Source organism: Oryx dammah, unplaced genomic scaffold, assembly GCF_014754425.2.
Source record: "Oryx dammah isolate SB20612 unplaced genomic scaffold, SCBI_Odam_1.1 HiC_scaffold_28, whole genome shotgun sequence".
In the NCBI taxonomy this organism is placed as follows: domain Eukaryota; kingdom Metazoa; phylum Chordata; class Mammalia; order Artiodactyla; family Bovidae; genus Oryx; species Oryx dammah.
In genome coordinates this window covers 23,798,512-23,815,644 of record NW_024070212.1, presented here as the reverse complement: position 1 = coordinate 23,815,644, position 17,133 = coordinate 23,798,512, and the positions used below count along the sequence as shown (strand labels likewise).

The 17,133-nt window shown below is 39.3% G+C and overlaps 1 protein-coding gene across 3 annotated transcripts in view; it reads right to left on the bottom strand.

Moving 5' to 3' along the window:
- The window catches only part of SPAG17 (sperm associated antigen 17), a 254,021-nt gene that overhangs the window by 178,702 nt on the left and 58,186 nt on the right, over positions 1-17,133 (bottom strand). For all 3 annotated transcript variants that reach the window (XM_040230934.1, XM_040230935.1, XM_040230936.1), the window contains exon 4: positions 13,882-14,013. In XM_040230934.1, coding sequence (XP_040086868.1) covers positions 13,882-14,013 — 132 coding nt within the window. The remainder of the gene's footprint in view (positions 1-13,881; positions 14,014-17,133) is intronic.

Genomic DNA, 17,133 nt, shown 5'->3' with positions numbered 1-17,133 from the left:
TGTCATACACACATCCCTCTTGAAGAGAATTCATCTTAAAGGAGCCAAGCTTGATCTAATAAACAACCAACTGAGGAGGTTGGTGGTGGATCCTGAATACATTGTGATGGCAGGGACTTAGGTTTATCATGTTGTCTAAGCTGGAGGGGGCGGGTCTCTATTTTTGTCTTACAGACATGTGGGGTTGCTAACAAAACAAAAATTTTATTTATTTATTTTTTTTAAAATTTATTTATTTATTTTTAATTTTTACTTTACAATTCTGTATTGGTTTTGGCATAGATTGACATGAATCCACCACAGGTGTACATGCGTTCCCAAACATGAACCCCCCTCCCACCCCCCTCCCCACAACATCTCTCTGATAAGAAAGCTGTGGTACATATACACAATGGAGTATTACTCAGCCATTAAAAAGAATACATTTGAATCAGTTCTGATGAGATGGATGAAACTGGAGCCAATTATACAGAGTGAAGTGAGCCAGAAAGAAAAACACCAATACAGTATACTAACACATATATATGGAATTTAGGAAGATGGCAATGATGACCCTGTATGCAGGACAGCAAAAAAGACACAGATGTGTATAGCGGACTTCTGGACTCAGAGGGAGAGGGAGAGGGTGTGATGATTTGAGAGAATGGCATTGAAACATGTATAATAACATGTAAAACAAAAATTTTAAATAAAAAGGGAAACAGAAAGAATGCTTTTTTCCCCCACTAGAATCTCCATGATAGTTTTCCCAGGTTTAAGAAGTGTGTCAACCACTTTTAACTGTTAAAGGATTCTTTTGGGAACTGAGCACTAACAAACTATTTTTGGTATAGTGCCGCTTAAAAAATGTGTAGATGGGATCAATGGTTGCGATCTGATATGTTCAAAGAGATCAACACAATTCTTTATATACTGCTCTGGAGCATGCTGAGATTGTCACATACCAAATAAAGACCTAATTTTTTTTAAAACCATTTTTCTTTCCAAACAATTGCCAAAACCTCTGTACGTTATTTCATAATGTAATTACAATTTTTTCATGTGTTATAAATACAAATAGACTGAGTTCACTGAAATGATGTGGCAGTATTGGATAATATGGAAGACCCAGAATATGTTTATGTTAGTTACTTTCCCCATGTTCAACAAAACAGGACACAAACAGAGCTAAAACTACGGTAGCAACATTGCTCTGTGTTTTCCTGAGTTATTAAAAGCAAATTTGAAGAACTCTGTTCTAAGACAGTAGAGATAAGGAAAGGAGAAGATATATTGCTTTGGGATCCAGCTAACAAATCTTGGCACAGGAGGGGAAAGGGGTGTCTGCCTCCTCCACATGGCTTCTGGATGCTGATGGTTCCAGAGAACCTGGTTTAGCTTTAGCACCCGGAGGACATGACAGAGATGCCCATGGACTCTCCACACATGCCTAGCACCTGTGGTGCTCAGTTCAGTTCAGTTAAGTCACTCAGTCATGTCCAACTCTTTGCGACCCCATTGACTGCAGCATGCCAGGCCTCCCTGTCTTTCACAAACTCCTGGAGTTTATTCAAACTCATGTCCATTGAGTCAGTGATGCCATCCAACTATCTCATCCTCTGTTGTCCCCTTCTCCTCCTGCATTTAATAATTCCCAGCATCAGGGTCTTTTCAGATGAGTCAGTTGTTCACATTAGGTGGCCGAAATATGGGAGTTTCAGCTTCAGCATCAGTCCTTCCAATGAATATTCAGGACTGATTTCCTTTAGGATGGACTGGTTGGATCTCCTTGCAGTCCAAGGGACTCCTAGAGTCTTCTTCAACACCATAGTTCAAAAGCATCAATTCTTCTGTGCTCAGCTTTCTTTATAGCCAACTCTCACATCCATACATGACCACTGGAAAAACCATAGCCTTGACTAGACAGACCTTTGTTGGCAAAGTAATGTCTTTGCTTTTTAATATGCTGCCTAGGTTGGTCATAACTTTTCTTCCAAGGAGCAAGCATCTTGTAATTTCATGGCTGCAGTCAACATCTGCAGTGATTTTGTAGCCTGAGAAAATAAAGTCTGACACTGTTTCCACTGTTTCCCCATCTATTCGCCATGAAGTGATGGGACCAGATGCCATGAATTTAGTTTTCTGAATGTTGAGCTTTAAGCCAGCTTTTCCACTGTCTTCTTTCACTTTCATCAAGAGGCTTTTTAGTTCCTCTTCACTTTCTGCCATAAGGGTGGTGTCATCTGCATATCTGAGGTTATTGATGTTTCTCTCGGCAATCTTGATTCCAGCTTGTGCTTCTTCCAGCCCAAAGTTTCTCATGATGTACTCTGCATATAAGTTAAATAAGCAGGGTGACAATACTTGACGTACTCCTTTCCCTATTTGGAACCAGTGGTGCTAGTGGTGGGAAACTCAACCTCCCCACCACCTGCTCCTCAGCACAGGGAAATGTCTGCGGAGGCTGTAGATGTCACTAATAGCCTTGGGTAAGGCAGCAAGGAAATCACAAGGGAAAGTACAGAGGCACAAAAAGCCTCTGCATTTCCCTCTACACCAGATATAAGGTGTTCCATAAAATATGGCTGGGCTCTGTTCCCTTGAGTTTCCACTCTACTTGGGAAGAAAGAGGGGAAAAAAGCACATGAACAGAGAGATGTTCATGCATTTTATGAAGAATAAAACCTGATGTAGCAATAGACACAGTTCACCACTCTCTAGTAAGCTAGTGCTGGAAGGCCTTTGAGGAAATGGCATTTGAATGAGGACCTGAAGGATGAGGAGTCTTCCATGTGAGAAGTGGGGAAAAGAGGAATTGTGTATGCAAAGGCCCTGAGTCATAAGGACATGAATGTGCTCAAAGGCTTGAAAAGAAGTGAGTATAGCAGGAGGAGAGTGGGCAAGGGAGAGAGTAGCCAGAATAAGGAGGGGGAAGCAAGGTATAGGTCAGGTCATCCAGGGTTCTGGAGTAAGGGATTCACATATTTACATCTTATTAAAAATGCAACAGTAAAGACCATAATGGTTTTAAATGGAGGCTTACTGTGAAGTTGCCATATAGGAACACAGGAGACCAGTAAGTAAATTCTAGAAATAGTCCAGATAATACTTAATGGTAATTCAGATTAAGGTGTTGGGAGAGTGGAGAAAAGAGGACGATTTAAGATCTGTTGTGAAAGTTGAAGTTACAGGGTGAAAGATGAGAGACGAGGAGTGAAGGAGGAGGCAACAACAAAGATAACACCTCGGATTTAATTTGAGTAACAGGGTGGTTGATGGTACCACTCACAGAGACAGAGGTGTTGGGATGAGAAATTGCTTTTAGTTAAGGTGGTAGAATGGTAGAATTGCTTTTAGTTAAGGTAGAATGATCTTGTTAAATCTGAGATGCTCCTGAGATGACAAGGAAACAGTTGAATACAATTGTTCTCTTCCCAGAAGAAAAAAGATTTGACTGGAGTTACAAGTTTGGGTGTGGGTACCATAGAGAGAGTAGTTAATGGCACGGAAAGAGATAAGACTTTTGGGGAAAGAGTTCTCAAGAAATATGAGAAGTGGATCTGGGGTCATGCTGGCAACTCCAATACTTATCAGTTGGGTATAGGAGGAGATGTTGCCAAAAGATAGAAATGACTTAAAAAGTGGGAAAAAGTACAGAGTGTGCAGCTAGAGAACCAAGGAACTGAAAGGTATGGGTGGTTACAGGTGACATCATGGGAGCAGCCTTGGTGGTGTGTGGAGGCAATGAACAGGGAGGCAGGAATAGTAGGGTGACCACTTGTGTGGACCACTGTCTCAAGAACTTTCCTTGTGAGCACTCTTCACAATAGCCAAGACATGGAAACAATCTAAATGTCCATCAACAGATGAATGGATAAAGAAGATATGATATATACATATATACACACGATGGAATACTACTCAGCCATATAGAAGAACTAAACTATGTCATTGTAGCAACAGGGAAGTAGCTAGGGATCATCATACTAAGTGAAGAAAATCAAATAGACAAGCCAAATACTATATATTATTTATATGTGGAATCTAAAATATGACACAAATGAACCTATCTATGAAACAGAAACAGACTCACAGACATAGAGGATTGACTTGTGGTTGCCAAGGGGGCGGGGACTGGAGTAGGGGTTGAGTAGGAGGTTGGGGTTAGCAGATGTAAACTATTATATATAGAATGCATAAATAGCAAGGTCCTACTGTATGGCATAGAGAACTATATTCAATATCCTATAATAAGTCATAATGGAAAAGAATATTTTAAAATGCATATATATGTAAAACTGAATCAATTTGCTATATAGCAGACGTTAACACAGCATTGTAAATCAACTATACTCCAATAAAAAAGTAAAGCATAAAACTAATCTAAATGTAATTTTTAAAAAAAAGAAAAATAAAAAGAGAAAACCCTTAAAAAAGAAGTTAGTTTGTGAAGGGAAACTGGAGTTCTGAGACTGTTCAATGGATGAGTGGGCAGAAGAGGAGTATAATATAAAGCTATGTGTGTATATATTAATATGTATGTATGTAAAATCAGGAGATGTTGTGTTTGCAGGCTGATGGAATGCTCCAGCAGAGGAGACAATTGAAGTCATCGGGGAGACTCCTTGAGGAAGCAAGATGGGGTAAGATCAAGAGAACGTGTCAATAACTGGACTTTGATAGGAAGAAAGGCAATTTCTTAGTTTAATGAAAGGAGCAAAGATGGGATGGGTGGCTGGGTGTGGGTGCAAGGAAGAGAGAAGTCTTGAGGTGTTGAGGGAATGTTTCAATGTTTTCAAGTGAAGGATGAGGCAAAGTTATCAACTCAGCATGGGCAGGTATGAGGTAGGAGGTTTCACTAGAGAAGGTAATGTGAGTCATCTCAGAAAGTGGGGAAGAAAGCTCACTCTCCACCAGTGCGGAGAGTTTATTGGAAATTTTGAGACTGCTCATTTAATATGAAACCAGAGCCCAACAGTGCCACTGAGTCCAATTAACTCAGAGGCGTTGGTAAAACTTGTGCGAGCTCTCCTAACCATGCCTCTGATCATGGTGAGTCCACTAGAGTGAAAAACTCCTGTGCAGCTCTGAGGTGGACAGCTAGCCTCATCACAGAAAAGTCCCAAGGTGGCCTACAAAATCTTCCAGAAACTTCTACAACCATCATTTCAAATAAAATCGCAGGGTGATCTTCAGAAATGAAGAAACTGTTTTGGGTTAAATTATTCTGAAGTTCACCTTCATTTCTTCATTCACCTTTATATATGCATTAATATTCCATCATTCCGAAATCACTTTCTGAGTGTGGTGGTCATTTGTGTCTCAATAAGACCGTTGTTGTTTAGTCACTTAAGTTGTGTCCAACTCTTCTGCAACAAAATGGACTGTAGCCTGGCATATTCCTCTGTTCATGGGATTTTCCAGGCAAGAATATGGAGTGTGTAGCCATTTCCTTTGGCAACCCACTCCAGTATTCTTGTCTGGAGAATCCCAGGGACAGAGGAGCCTAGTGGGCTGCCGTCTATGGGGTCGCAGAGTCAGACACGACTGGAGCGACTTAGCAGCAGCAGCAGCAGCAGCAGCAGCAGCAGCAGCCATTTCCTTCTCCAAGGCATCTTCCCGACCCAGGGATTGAACCCAAGTCTCCTGCATTACAGTGGATTCTTTACCATCTGAGCCATCAGGGAATGCATTCCCTTAGCAAGGCCAAACTTGATACCCTGGAGACAAGCATCTTTTTTTTTTTTTTTTAAATTTATTTATTTTTTATTTTACTTTACAATTCTGTATTGGTTTTGCCATACATTGGCATGAATCCACCAAACTAATTTCCATTAACACTGAAATGACCAACACTGATCTCCCTCCTTTCACAAGAAAATTCTTCCTGATTTACTTAAGTAACATTTTTAAATTATAAAAATAATCATAATTGAAAAATTAGAAAAAAATTGAGGATTTACCAAAAAATTCACAGTTCCACCACCCAGAGAAGATGGGTAAAGAAGTTATTAATGCCTTTTTTCAAATTATGTTTAGGCGTTATTTTAATGTAATCATTACTGTCACCTCTACACAAGCTCTGCATTTTCCGTTTAACAATGATGTACCTTTAATTGATAAAATATCAAACAGTATTGCTATGTAAAATATTTCTCATAGTAACTCTATACACGCTTTTCTGGTATGCAGACACTAACTGGCAAAGAACAGAAGCAAGTGAAAACACCTTGGTCTTTCTGAGGCATCAGAGGCAGGCAGAGAAGTCCTCAGTACATTTCTGAACATGTTCTTTGCCCTACTCAGTCCCCACTGCTCCCCCCGGCTGACTCTAGTGGTGGTCTAATTGCTCCTCTCCCATGTCCTGTCTGTATCTCCCTCCCTCCACACCTGAGCTGAACCAAGGCAGTTCCTTTGTCCCTTTTTCTGAACAATGATTGACTACTTGCCCCCTAGGAATCTACTTTGGTCAAAAAGTTCATGCTTTTCCACCAAGCCCTAATCACAGGAAAATCACCTCCTATCTATACCTTCCCTTTCCCTTTCTTCTCTTCATTCTGAATAAGCCCCTCCCTGCTATGGGTTTATATCTTTGGATCTGAGGGCAGGAGTGGGGAGAAGTAAACCAGGTTTGCTGAGCCCCCTCCTAAATCATAAGGGAAAACTTGTTTGCACCAACCTCTTCGGGCTTTCTTGCTTCTGAAGAATACGACATGCCTGCTTCCCTTCTATGGTCATCTCCTTTCAACTTGAAAAACTCAGAGGAAACCCTTGCCAATTTAAGACAAAAAATTTAGGAGGGGGTGTATTCAATGGCCCTCTTTCTACAATGTGAGGGGAACACAGGCTCCCCTGCATAGGAAGGAAGAGTCGGGTTTGTTACAGAGTATCTTTTCTTTAAAATGCAGTGGTTCCAAAAGGCATCTGGATGCCTCCTATGGCGAGAAGATCTTGGACAGGCACAGAGATCTCTTACCAGTTAAGCTACTTAGCAGATGCAGGGCTCTTGTCTTAGCAATAACCAGAAAAAAGTATTTGGGTTTCACATACTCAGCTGAGTATTAAATGACACCCACCTAGAATCCTTAATCTTGTTATTCTCACTTTTTAAAGGTTAAAATACAAAATCCTCCTTCTTCGGAATTGGGCAGACTAGTTATTTGACACTTCAAAAGTATTTTAGACTATACTTTATTTCTAAATGATTTCTTAATACCAAAATTCAAATACTTTTATGGGTATTCATTCTGTTGTTTTTCACAGTAGAAGGGAGGGAAATGGTAAGAGTCAGTGGGACTGATGGTAAATATCTATAGTTCATCTTGTGTGTGCGTGCTACATTGCATTAGTTGTATCTGACTTCTTGCGACCCTATGGACTGTAGCCCGCCAGGATCCTCTGTCCACGGGATTCTCCAGGGAAGAATACTGGAGTGGGCTGCCATGCCTTCTTCCAGCAGATCTTCCCAACCCAGGGATCAAACCCACGTCTCTTAGGTCTCCAGCACTGGCAGGCAGATTCTTTACCACCTAGTGCCATCTGGGAATACTTCATCTTATGCTTCTAGATAATAGCACATCTACATATTTGTGTATAATTTGTGCTCAATATATGTTCTATCGTAAGATTCTCAAAACAATATTATTAAGGATGTAGGTAAGAAAAGATGTCACAGAAGTTAACTAAGTCACTCCATTATCATGTGACTTTTGAGGAACAGGGTTTATCTTCAGAGTGCTACTCAATTCTCTTTCAAAACATCATTTTATGTATCTCATAAACAACCTATTGACCACAGGTGATGAGAGGACAAGATGGACTGAAAGAAATGTATGGCGTCACATAAGTTTGAAAAAACAGATTAAACAATATTAAAGAGATTTGTTTTCATGAAACTCCTCCATCTTTAAAAAGCTAATACAAAGTTAATTTGAACAGGTCATTATTTATGGTTTCTTTTAATGGAGAACTGGGACTAAATGGTTCTAGAACCTACTAGACACAGGTTGTGGGAACATTTGGTGGCTCAATTAATCCATATCTATAAACCTAGGCTGGGGCTGCCCTGTTAGCTCAGATGGTAAAGAATCTGTCTGCAATGCAGGAGACCTGAGTTCGATCCCTGGGTTGGGAAGATCCCCTGGAGAAGCAAATGGCCACCAACTCCAGTATTATTGCCTGGGAAATCCCTTGGACAGAGGAGTCTGGCAGGCTATAGTTCATTGGGTCACAAAGAGTTGGACACAACTAAGCAACTAATACACATATGAACCTATACTAAGGAAAGTATCCAAAACATGAAGAATTTTACAAGATAAGATTGTTCATCATGACACTGTTTATTATGAAAGAATACAGAAATAATGGAGAAGATGAACAATAAAGGAGTCTCAAGTATGGTAGTCAATAGAATGTCGCCTAGCCAATATCAACGGTAGGGGTGGATGCTGTGGTAACGAGAACAAATTATGGCATATTTTAACTGAAATAAAACTGGATTAAAAACCTTTTAAAATATTACAGCTGTGTAAAGAAACACATCCATAGAAAGAAACAAAGCAAATATACCAAAATGTTAACATTAGTTGTAACAGGGTTGTGGCATTATGAACATTTTGTTATTTCTTTTCTATACTTTCTATTTCTTTGCCCTCCCTGCATGCCTGCCAAACAGAAAATACAATGCATGGGATTGAGTGCATGGGATGCTTTCCTATAGAACTGCTGAGGTGTAGGAAAAGTAAGCCTATAAGTGTCCTGGGTTCACTTGACCAAATGGTACAATCTAGAGATTGCACAAAGTCCTGGGGCACCATAGCGCCCTCTTCAGGGTGCAATTCTTCACCCACAGAGGCAGGACATAGCCACGTCTGTGTGGTGGTGGTGGTGGTGGGTAGGTCTGATGTCTGTCTGATGTCTGTCTTCTGCAGGATCCTTTGTGACTCAGCCAACACTATCCTACATCCAGAAGGGAAGAGAGTAGGGCTGAGGACATTTGGAGGAATCCCAGTAAATCTAGTTCTAAGAAATTCCCCCAGAGACAAGCTCATTTCTGGGCGTGGTGGGTGGGTGGGTGGTGAGATTGGATAAGAAGCCAGGATTCCCTTGGGAATTGGCGGTTTCTTTGAGCAGTTCCCCCACTTAACCTCAAAATGTTGTGCGTGCATGCTAAGTCGCTTCAGTTGTGTCCGACTCTATGTGAGCCTATGGACCGTAGCTTGCCAGGCTCCTCTGTCCATGGGATTCTCCAGGCAAGAATACTGGAGTGGGTTGTTGTGCCAGGGCATCTTCCTGACCCAGAGATGGAATCTGTGTCTCTTCTGTCTTCTGCATTGGCAGGTGGGATTTTTTACCACTTGTATGCAGGGTAATTAGCAAGTTGGTAGATCCCACTGAGTAGTCATTCGTTCCTATAATGAGGCATTTCTGGGAAGTTCTCTACTGATTGCTAGCCAAAAGTTCTATTTTGCATAATTATTGAGACACAGGAGGGGTTTGTACAGTGGTTAAGAACATGATCTTAGAGTCTGACAGTTCTGGATTTAAATCCCAGCTCCATCTCCATTCAGCCACTGGAAATTTACTTAACTTTTCACACCCTCAGTTTTGCCATCTGCAAATTGAGAATAATACTCTGTACCTCATAGAGTCATTTAAAGGATTAAATGATGTAATGAATGTAAACAGCTTAAGTATAGTGCCAAGCAGACAATAATAGTAGCTAATTACTATTATTAGCTCCTGTAACAGTAGCTATTTATATTTCAAAATACTATTCTATTTTCAATATGTATATTTCTTTACATTTTTCCCAGAGTCTGTAAAAGGTTTCATTAATTAATAGCATCCCAATTAGGAAAGCGCTGCTCTAGTTTGCAGATAAACCGCCAAGGAATCATACATGATTTACCCTGAATCACTGAATTTTGTAGCTCTTCAGATCCAACAGTTCTGTTGGTAGTATCCTCATTTCGATTATCCAGCCTCAAAGAATTCCACGCAGTTAGTGAGGCAAGTTATTCCTTTCCCGAAACCACACGGGTCCCTCTAAACGGAGTTTCTGCTCTTCCTCTGTTTGATTTCTTAAAATAGTTTCTGAAGATTTTAACCACAACTGAATCAAAACTAACCAGCCTGTAATTTCCTGGTATGTCCCTATGGCCTTTCTTTTAAAACAAAACACACATACAAAATGGCATTACATTGGCTGGTTTCCAGTGTTTCGGGGTTTTAACTGGAGTAAGCTGGAAAACTTCAATGCAAGTTATCCTAATTTCTCTTTGTCAGTCCTTTGGAGCAGGTTCTGGATTGTTTAGGCTCCATCATGATATCTTATCAAATTTAGGTGCTTTTAATTTTGAGTTGTTTTAAGAAAAGTTTACCAATACCAGCTGTCCATATTCTTTACTGCATGTCTTCCTTCTCTTCAGTTCTAGGACATCAAAAAATAAGGCAACTTGTACTAAGTAGATAAGTCACAGAGAGAAAGAACTGCTCTGCTTTTATATAAAAGATATGCCAAAAAATAGCTAAGAAAATATGGACTGGTTATTTGAATTCACAGCTTGAAAGCACAGTTAGAATATATTTGGATCTTTCCCCAAAACCTATCCAAAGGTTCTGAACTCAGCTCAGATGTGCAGACTACATTTAATTTGGCTGATTATTTAAATTAGTTAATTTTTTTGTTTGTTTTATAGCCATTTAAATTTTTTCCATGATTAAATGTTTTCTTTTAACTAAATTCTCAATATATTTAAAATATTTTGATTCACAATGAAGTGTTTTGGTTTTTAAACTGTTTAAAATTAATACATAACCTAAAAGTTGTAATTAAAAAGAAGTGAAAATGTGAATAATATTGTAATATTCAGATAATGACTAAATTAAAACATGGTTCAGAATAGAAACCAATCAATTATTTTAAAATTATAATGAACCTTCTGAAAATATATGTCCCAGTAGATTCTCTAAATGCTTGTTTCCATAAATGTTTGTTAAATTAACAATTAACAACAAATTGATAATGATATGACTAAAAATGCACAATAAATGTTCAGATAATGATGTGTACAAGGAAAATTCATTTTTAAACAAAACATTCTCCTATTCAGATTTTAAGATAAAATAAAATTTAATTTGGGATTAATTATATGAAAGAATCATATTCAGAAGTTCTGAAATGTTAAAATATATTTCTAGAAATAAAGTATATTTTCTTCATGATATGTATGTTTGGAAATAACCAACAAGATGTTTCCAAACAGATAAAAGTTTCAAAATATATTAAATTTACTACAATTAGAGGCAAGAATTTGTCTCTTAGAGATTCACATGCTAAAGGGTTCTAAACGGTTCTTCTAAGAAATATCTTCCTTGTATTATTTTTTATAATATTAATTATCCAGCATACCTTCTTCATAGACAAAGAAAATACAATGTTAAGCATAGTCTAAAGTATTATAAATGATTAAAATTAGTGGAATCTAAAATAATGGTATTTTTACTGTATCTGGCTATTGGAACTATATTATTAAGCATAGATGGTAAAACAGAATCAAATATGTAATGTACATTACATTTTATTCCATTGGAGAAAAAGGACAGGGACCTAATCATATTACTTTTTTTTGTCCACATAGTCTCCCTAGTATTTTCTATAACTACTGCTATGAATAATTGACAAGCATTCCTTTTAGAAAATGCAATTCCAAAGATTCAACAAAGAAACAAAACACTCTGGGTTGTACAAGTGTAAACATGTAACTAGAGTTTGAGAGAAAGCAACTATACATATTTCATGTTGATGTTAAAAAGCTAAAGAGAGAGTCACTCCTTGCAGGAATCTCAGAATCTCACCAGGGGTTCAGAAAGAAGAAACTGGATGAAGTCCTCTTTTCTTTTTTTCATTTTCTAATCCACAACGTAGTGTCAGTTTTCATGCTTTATGCTTATTTTGCTTTCTGCTCAATTCCCTGGCTGACAAGCATTAACCTCAATTGTTGTAAGTGACCTGCTGGGCAGTGTTGTTGAAATGAACATAGATTATATCACCCCTCCAATAACTCCCTTAGTCTTGCCTTCACTGAGATAACTTTTCTGGAGAGTACTCCCTTCCTTTCAGTTTTCATCCATTTATTTAGCATTGACTTGTGTGTTTTCAACTCAGAGATTTGGGGTTGATGTTTTGGGAATCCAATCTAATGAAGATACCGACTAGATTACATAATTGTTGTCTCAATTGCTCAAAGAGTTCTCTTATGCATCTATTACTTTTTTTATTTTTATAAATCTAAAATTCCTTAAGACTCTTAAATTTTCAACAAAAAGATTATTTCTGTATCTTAAGAATTTCACAACTGCATTATTATTTTGTTCACATTTCAAAGAAATAACAGTGCAGAAATAATTTTATACTGTTAGCCTTAAAAACTTCTTCGGCTTCCAGGATATCCCATTTATTGTTACTTAAAATTTGTTAACTGAAATCTAAAACCTACTCCTATCACAACTACTGACTTAAAACAGGTAGTAAACAAGTAAATCGACACTCAGTAAGTAACTTACATTTGTAGGTGCTGTGGGAAAGCACAAAGCTAACAGAAGGTGTAAGAATTTTCGGAGGACTCAGAGTCTACTTTTTATAATTCAGATTCCCATGTGACACTGGAATTTTAAAAAGGCAAGAAAAGCTGTTTCTATAATAGTTTCAAATTTTCCAATTTTTATTCTGCCAAGTCTTAACATCCCTGAGTTCCCTGAGTATTGCGTAAGGTTCAAATCTCCTGTACCCGATAGAAAGAGCTTCATATAGATGGAAAATTGTACCATCAACTGTGTCCATATAAGTAGAATTTTCCTGGGAACAATATATATCACCCTAGTAAGAGGCTAAATGGGGAATCCCTTTGAAAAGCATAAAGCCCTTTATTACAAATAGAAGGTGGCATTATTTTTTTTTTTCTGTGATTATCATGTCAAGAGTTTAGTGCAAATAGGAAAGCCAAATTTGGGGGGACGGGTGGTCTTACAAAGAGGAAGTAGGTATTATTGCAATGTGTTCACTTTTCTCTTTTTTCCTTCCATGACTTTGTTTTGCCTCTCCCATTTAGAGGCATAAAGAAACAATTTACTTATAAATGCATTTCATACAAACAAATGCACACATACTTATTACACATGTGCAAACAGAAGCATTTGACTTTCCAAAAATATTTCAGCATAATTTGGAAAATAAGAAAAACATTTCTCATTTTGACAAAGGTTAAATAGCAAATGGGTTTGCAACTGGCATCACTTTGCCAAAAGGACTTTAAAATATTTTTTTTTCAGATGAAAAATGCAAATCTTTGGAAAACACATAGATTGACTTCATACGCAAATGAAAAATCTATATGTGAAGAAATAATCAGGTACATAATATGGGAGTAGAAGTGATGGATTGCTGCTGAAATATTTAGATTATTAGGAAGGTACAGATGTAGCCTATTATTTTAATAAGTACTCTATTGAATATCACGTAAAATATTTAAAATAGTTAGACCCTGACTTTGCGGGGTTTTCTCACCTTTTTATATTCTCCTGACTCCGTGTCTCTCTTCTGGTTCCTTAATTTGTCCCTAGCATATAAACAGACTACCATAAAAATGACCTCAGCCACATGCCCTGGAATATTGTCGCGTTTCAGGGGAACTTACTTTTAATGGGTTTGTCTTTGAGAAAATGTAATTCCTCCACTAGCTCTTTGGATAGACTTTTCCCCTGAAAAGTTGAGGTGACAGTTAAATGTGCTAGGTAACACTTCGTGGCAGGCTTACGGAGAGAGGAAGTGCCCCAGAGAACCTGGCTGTGCCTCAATCACTCTTGCTGTGTTTAGAAAACCCACCATTGCCCACCCAGTACCTTCTTCTCGCTTTCCCGTCGCTGTTGGTCTTTCAACTTAATCTGAAGAAGCTGAAATTTCAAGAGTTTCCCTATCAGTGGTAAGGTTAATTTCTCTCCGCTGTCCATAATTGCTTTTGCTGCCGTTAACACCTATGAAGAAACACAATTATTAGGAAAGTGGCATTTTATAACCTTTGGCATGTCTGTCAGTGATGAAAAGACAAAATGGTATTCTGAGTTTTGTAATATTTGTCTTACTGCAAAGGTGCCTCAATGCTGGCCAAAAAAATTAGGGGAAAATGCCCCAATGCCATAAAGAGAGGCATTTACCCTCTACTCTAAATATACTGGGTTGTCTGAAAATGAACTTTTTCCAATCAGGGCTTCCCATAATGACGCTAGACTCAGACTCCCAAAGAGGGGTGGAGGAAAGGCAGGCGGGGCTCGGTGTCAGGATGAACAACGGGTCAGTTTCATGCTACAGAAAGTCTATTGTGTGGCACAGCCAATAGCCCAAACTGTCAAACCTTGACTTATTAGGACGCTATAAATTAAGTAGGGTTTTATAATAATGGAAATGGCTATGTTAGCAGTCTTTTATTTCTTGGTGACCAAAGTCAAATGAAAGATAAAAGCTGTTTGACACAGAGGCGCCATGCGAATGTTGCTCCCCTACCCCCGCTCCCTTGCAATTTAATGTTGATCCTGTTGGTATGCAGCCTAATTGGGGTGAAATAAGGTTATTGAGTTTTCTTTGGGTGACGACAGCCACTAGGAACATACAGCTGTATTGTCCAGATGTGTGGCACTGACAGCCTGTTTTATAACTATGCTTTTTACAGCTTGTTTCCCCTAAATTTCACACAACTCTAACATCTGGGCCCTTTTCCTTGGAGCCCTATAACCACTTTATTTACTGCAAAAAAAATAAAATCATGTAAAATATACCATAAAAAGTTGTTACGTGTCTCTCTTTCTTCATGTTGTCTCCCTAATAAAGTTCACCACGGCCGGAAGCACTGTCACAAACGTAATCTAGTCAAAGTGTTTCTCGACTTTTGTTTTTAAGCAAGCATCAGATTTATTTATAACCTCGGGATGAATTAGGTGTTACTAAAATGTTCTGACATGTTGCTTTTCTCCCCCCTTGGAGCAATTACTCCTCAGGGCGCATATGGTGTCAATTTCAGAGCCTCCCGGCTCAGACAATGACGGCGCGCATTGCATCTCATCAGGCTGCCTCTTGTCTGAGGTTCAAACCAGTCCTTGGTCAGGGCTTTCCTGACCGATCCGGTTCCTTAGGACTTTTCACTTTGCCAAGGGAAATAGCTGAAAGGAAGGGAGATGGCTATTTTGCTTCTAACTGCAGATGGCCCTGTGGATTATCATAAGCCAAAATGTAACTGGACCGCCTGGAGACCACGTCGGGGTTTCCTGCCTTGCATCGCAGGAGGGGAAAGCCAGGGTGAGGACTCCTTTAAAGCTGCTGTTTCCAAAAACCAACGGAACAGACCAAATGTCAGAAAGCTTTGCGTGTGTCTAAGCAAACACCCTCCGTGAAGCAGAGCTCTTTGCTTTTTATGGCTGTTCTGCTCCTGCTAACACGATTTAGGGAAAGGGACAAGATGGCTGTGAATTCTGGGAGCTGGAAAACATACGGGTACACCTGCAGAACCTCACCATTTAATGATGACCAGGCTCGAGAGAGAAGGGAATCCTGAGGGGTTGGACAGTTAGTTACACATAAAATGAAAGCAGTCTGATTGGTTCCAGTCTCAAGGGTAGGCGTATCTGGTTTGAAATGGTATGTTTCGATACCAGCTAAACAGTGTGCAGACAATCAGGCTTCTTTGTGACATCTGGTTCAAAATATACAACTCTGAGTTTGTAAGGCTCAGAGCAGTCTAGCATGGGGTGTTTCCCTGTGATACAAATATAATGACAGTGTTGAAGGGAAGTCAACACTGGCTTGGGTCTCTTTTCCTGATGATCTGTGAAAACAGGATATTTACCTACGTCTGGGGTGGTGTGGGTGAAGCCTGCCTGGCGTCACAGTGATGGATGGAATGTCTCTGGAATTGCTTTTTATCCCCATGTCCCTATGAATGTTACCTCATGGTGTTAAAATGTACTCAAAGCACAACAAAACTTCCCAAGAGAAAGGTATTTTTCAGGCCATAAATGTTATTTCTGGTTCATCAAAAAACTGTCTATAGAGAGCTGGATTTAAAACAAAAAGCTGGCAAAGCCTCAAAATAAGAATGATATCCTCCTGTGAAATGGGGACATGAGGAGCTGCAGGGCACCTGGGTTCTCACGGACACAGAGCCCATAAGAGCAGTGGCAGGGCGAGTCCCAAGGAGGCGTCCTCCTCCCTGAACAGGCCCAGTCGGAGGCAGACTCAATGCTGAGGCCCACACTCCTGGAGAAGCACGTGGCCTCATGAGCCACCAGCAAGCTTGTCCTTTCTGGAAGAGATGTGACTCCCACACGTGCCACTATCTTTCTGTGCTTCCCCCAAAGGGAATGATCATGTGACTCCTGGGGGGTAATTAAAGTAACTGAAAATCTCTTCTGAAAAAATTCTTAGACTGAAAATGTTTAGGGTATGTGGGTCATCCCTGGGAGAGGTAGAAACAGAAAATTACTTATAAATGAATTTCTACTGAAAAGTCTTTCTTCTTACACCCCACAGTTCACACTTCCACCCATCAGGAATTGGATCTCAGATGAAAAACAAATCCTTAGAAATCTTTGTCTGAAGGGTAAGTCTTTGAAGGAAGAAAAAAATATGTGCAGAAGATGTTGATTTTAAAAGGTGGTGCAGTTTCTCGAGTAACATTTGAGAAAAGCTTCCCTTTCTTGCCTCACTTGTAGTAACTGAAGTACTAATCAAAATGTCAACCTTTCAGAATTTTAAGCATTTCTTGTCTAGTATCTGGGCTTCCCTGGTAGCTCAGATGGTGATGAATCTGCCTGCAATGCAGGAGATCTCAGTTCAACCCCTGGGTTGGGAAGATTCTCTGGAGAATGGAATGGCAACCCACTCTAGCATTCTTGCCTGAAGAATTCTGTGGACAGACCACAGGGTAGCAGAGTCAGACAAAACTGAATGACTAACACTTGTCCAGTATCTAGTCAACGTGTGTGTGTGTGTGTGTGTGTGTGTGTATGCATATCTGTGTATCTGTGTGTGTGTATTTCTGTACATCTCTGTGTGTGTGTGTGTATTTCTGTACGTCTCTGTGTGTGTGTGTGTGTGTGTGTTGG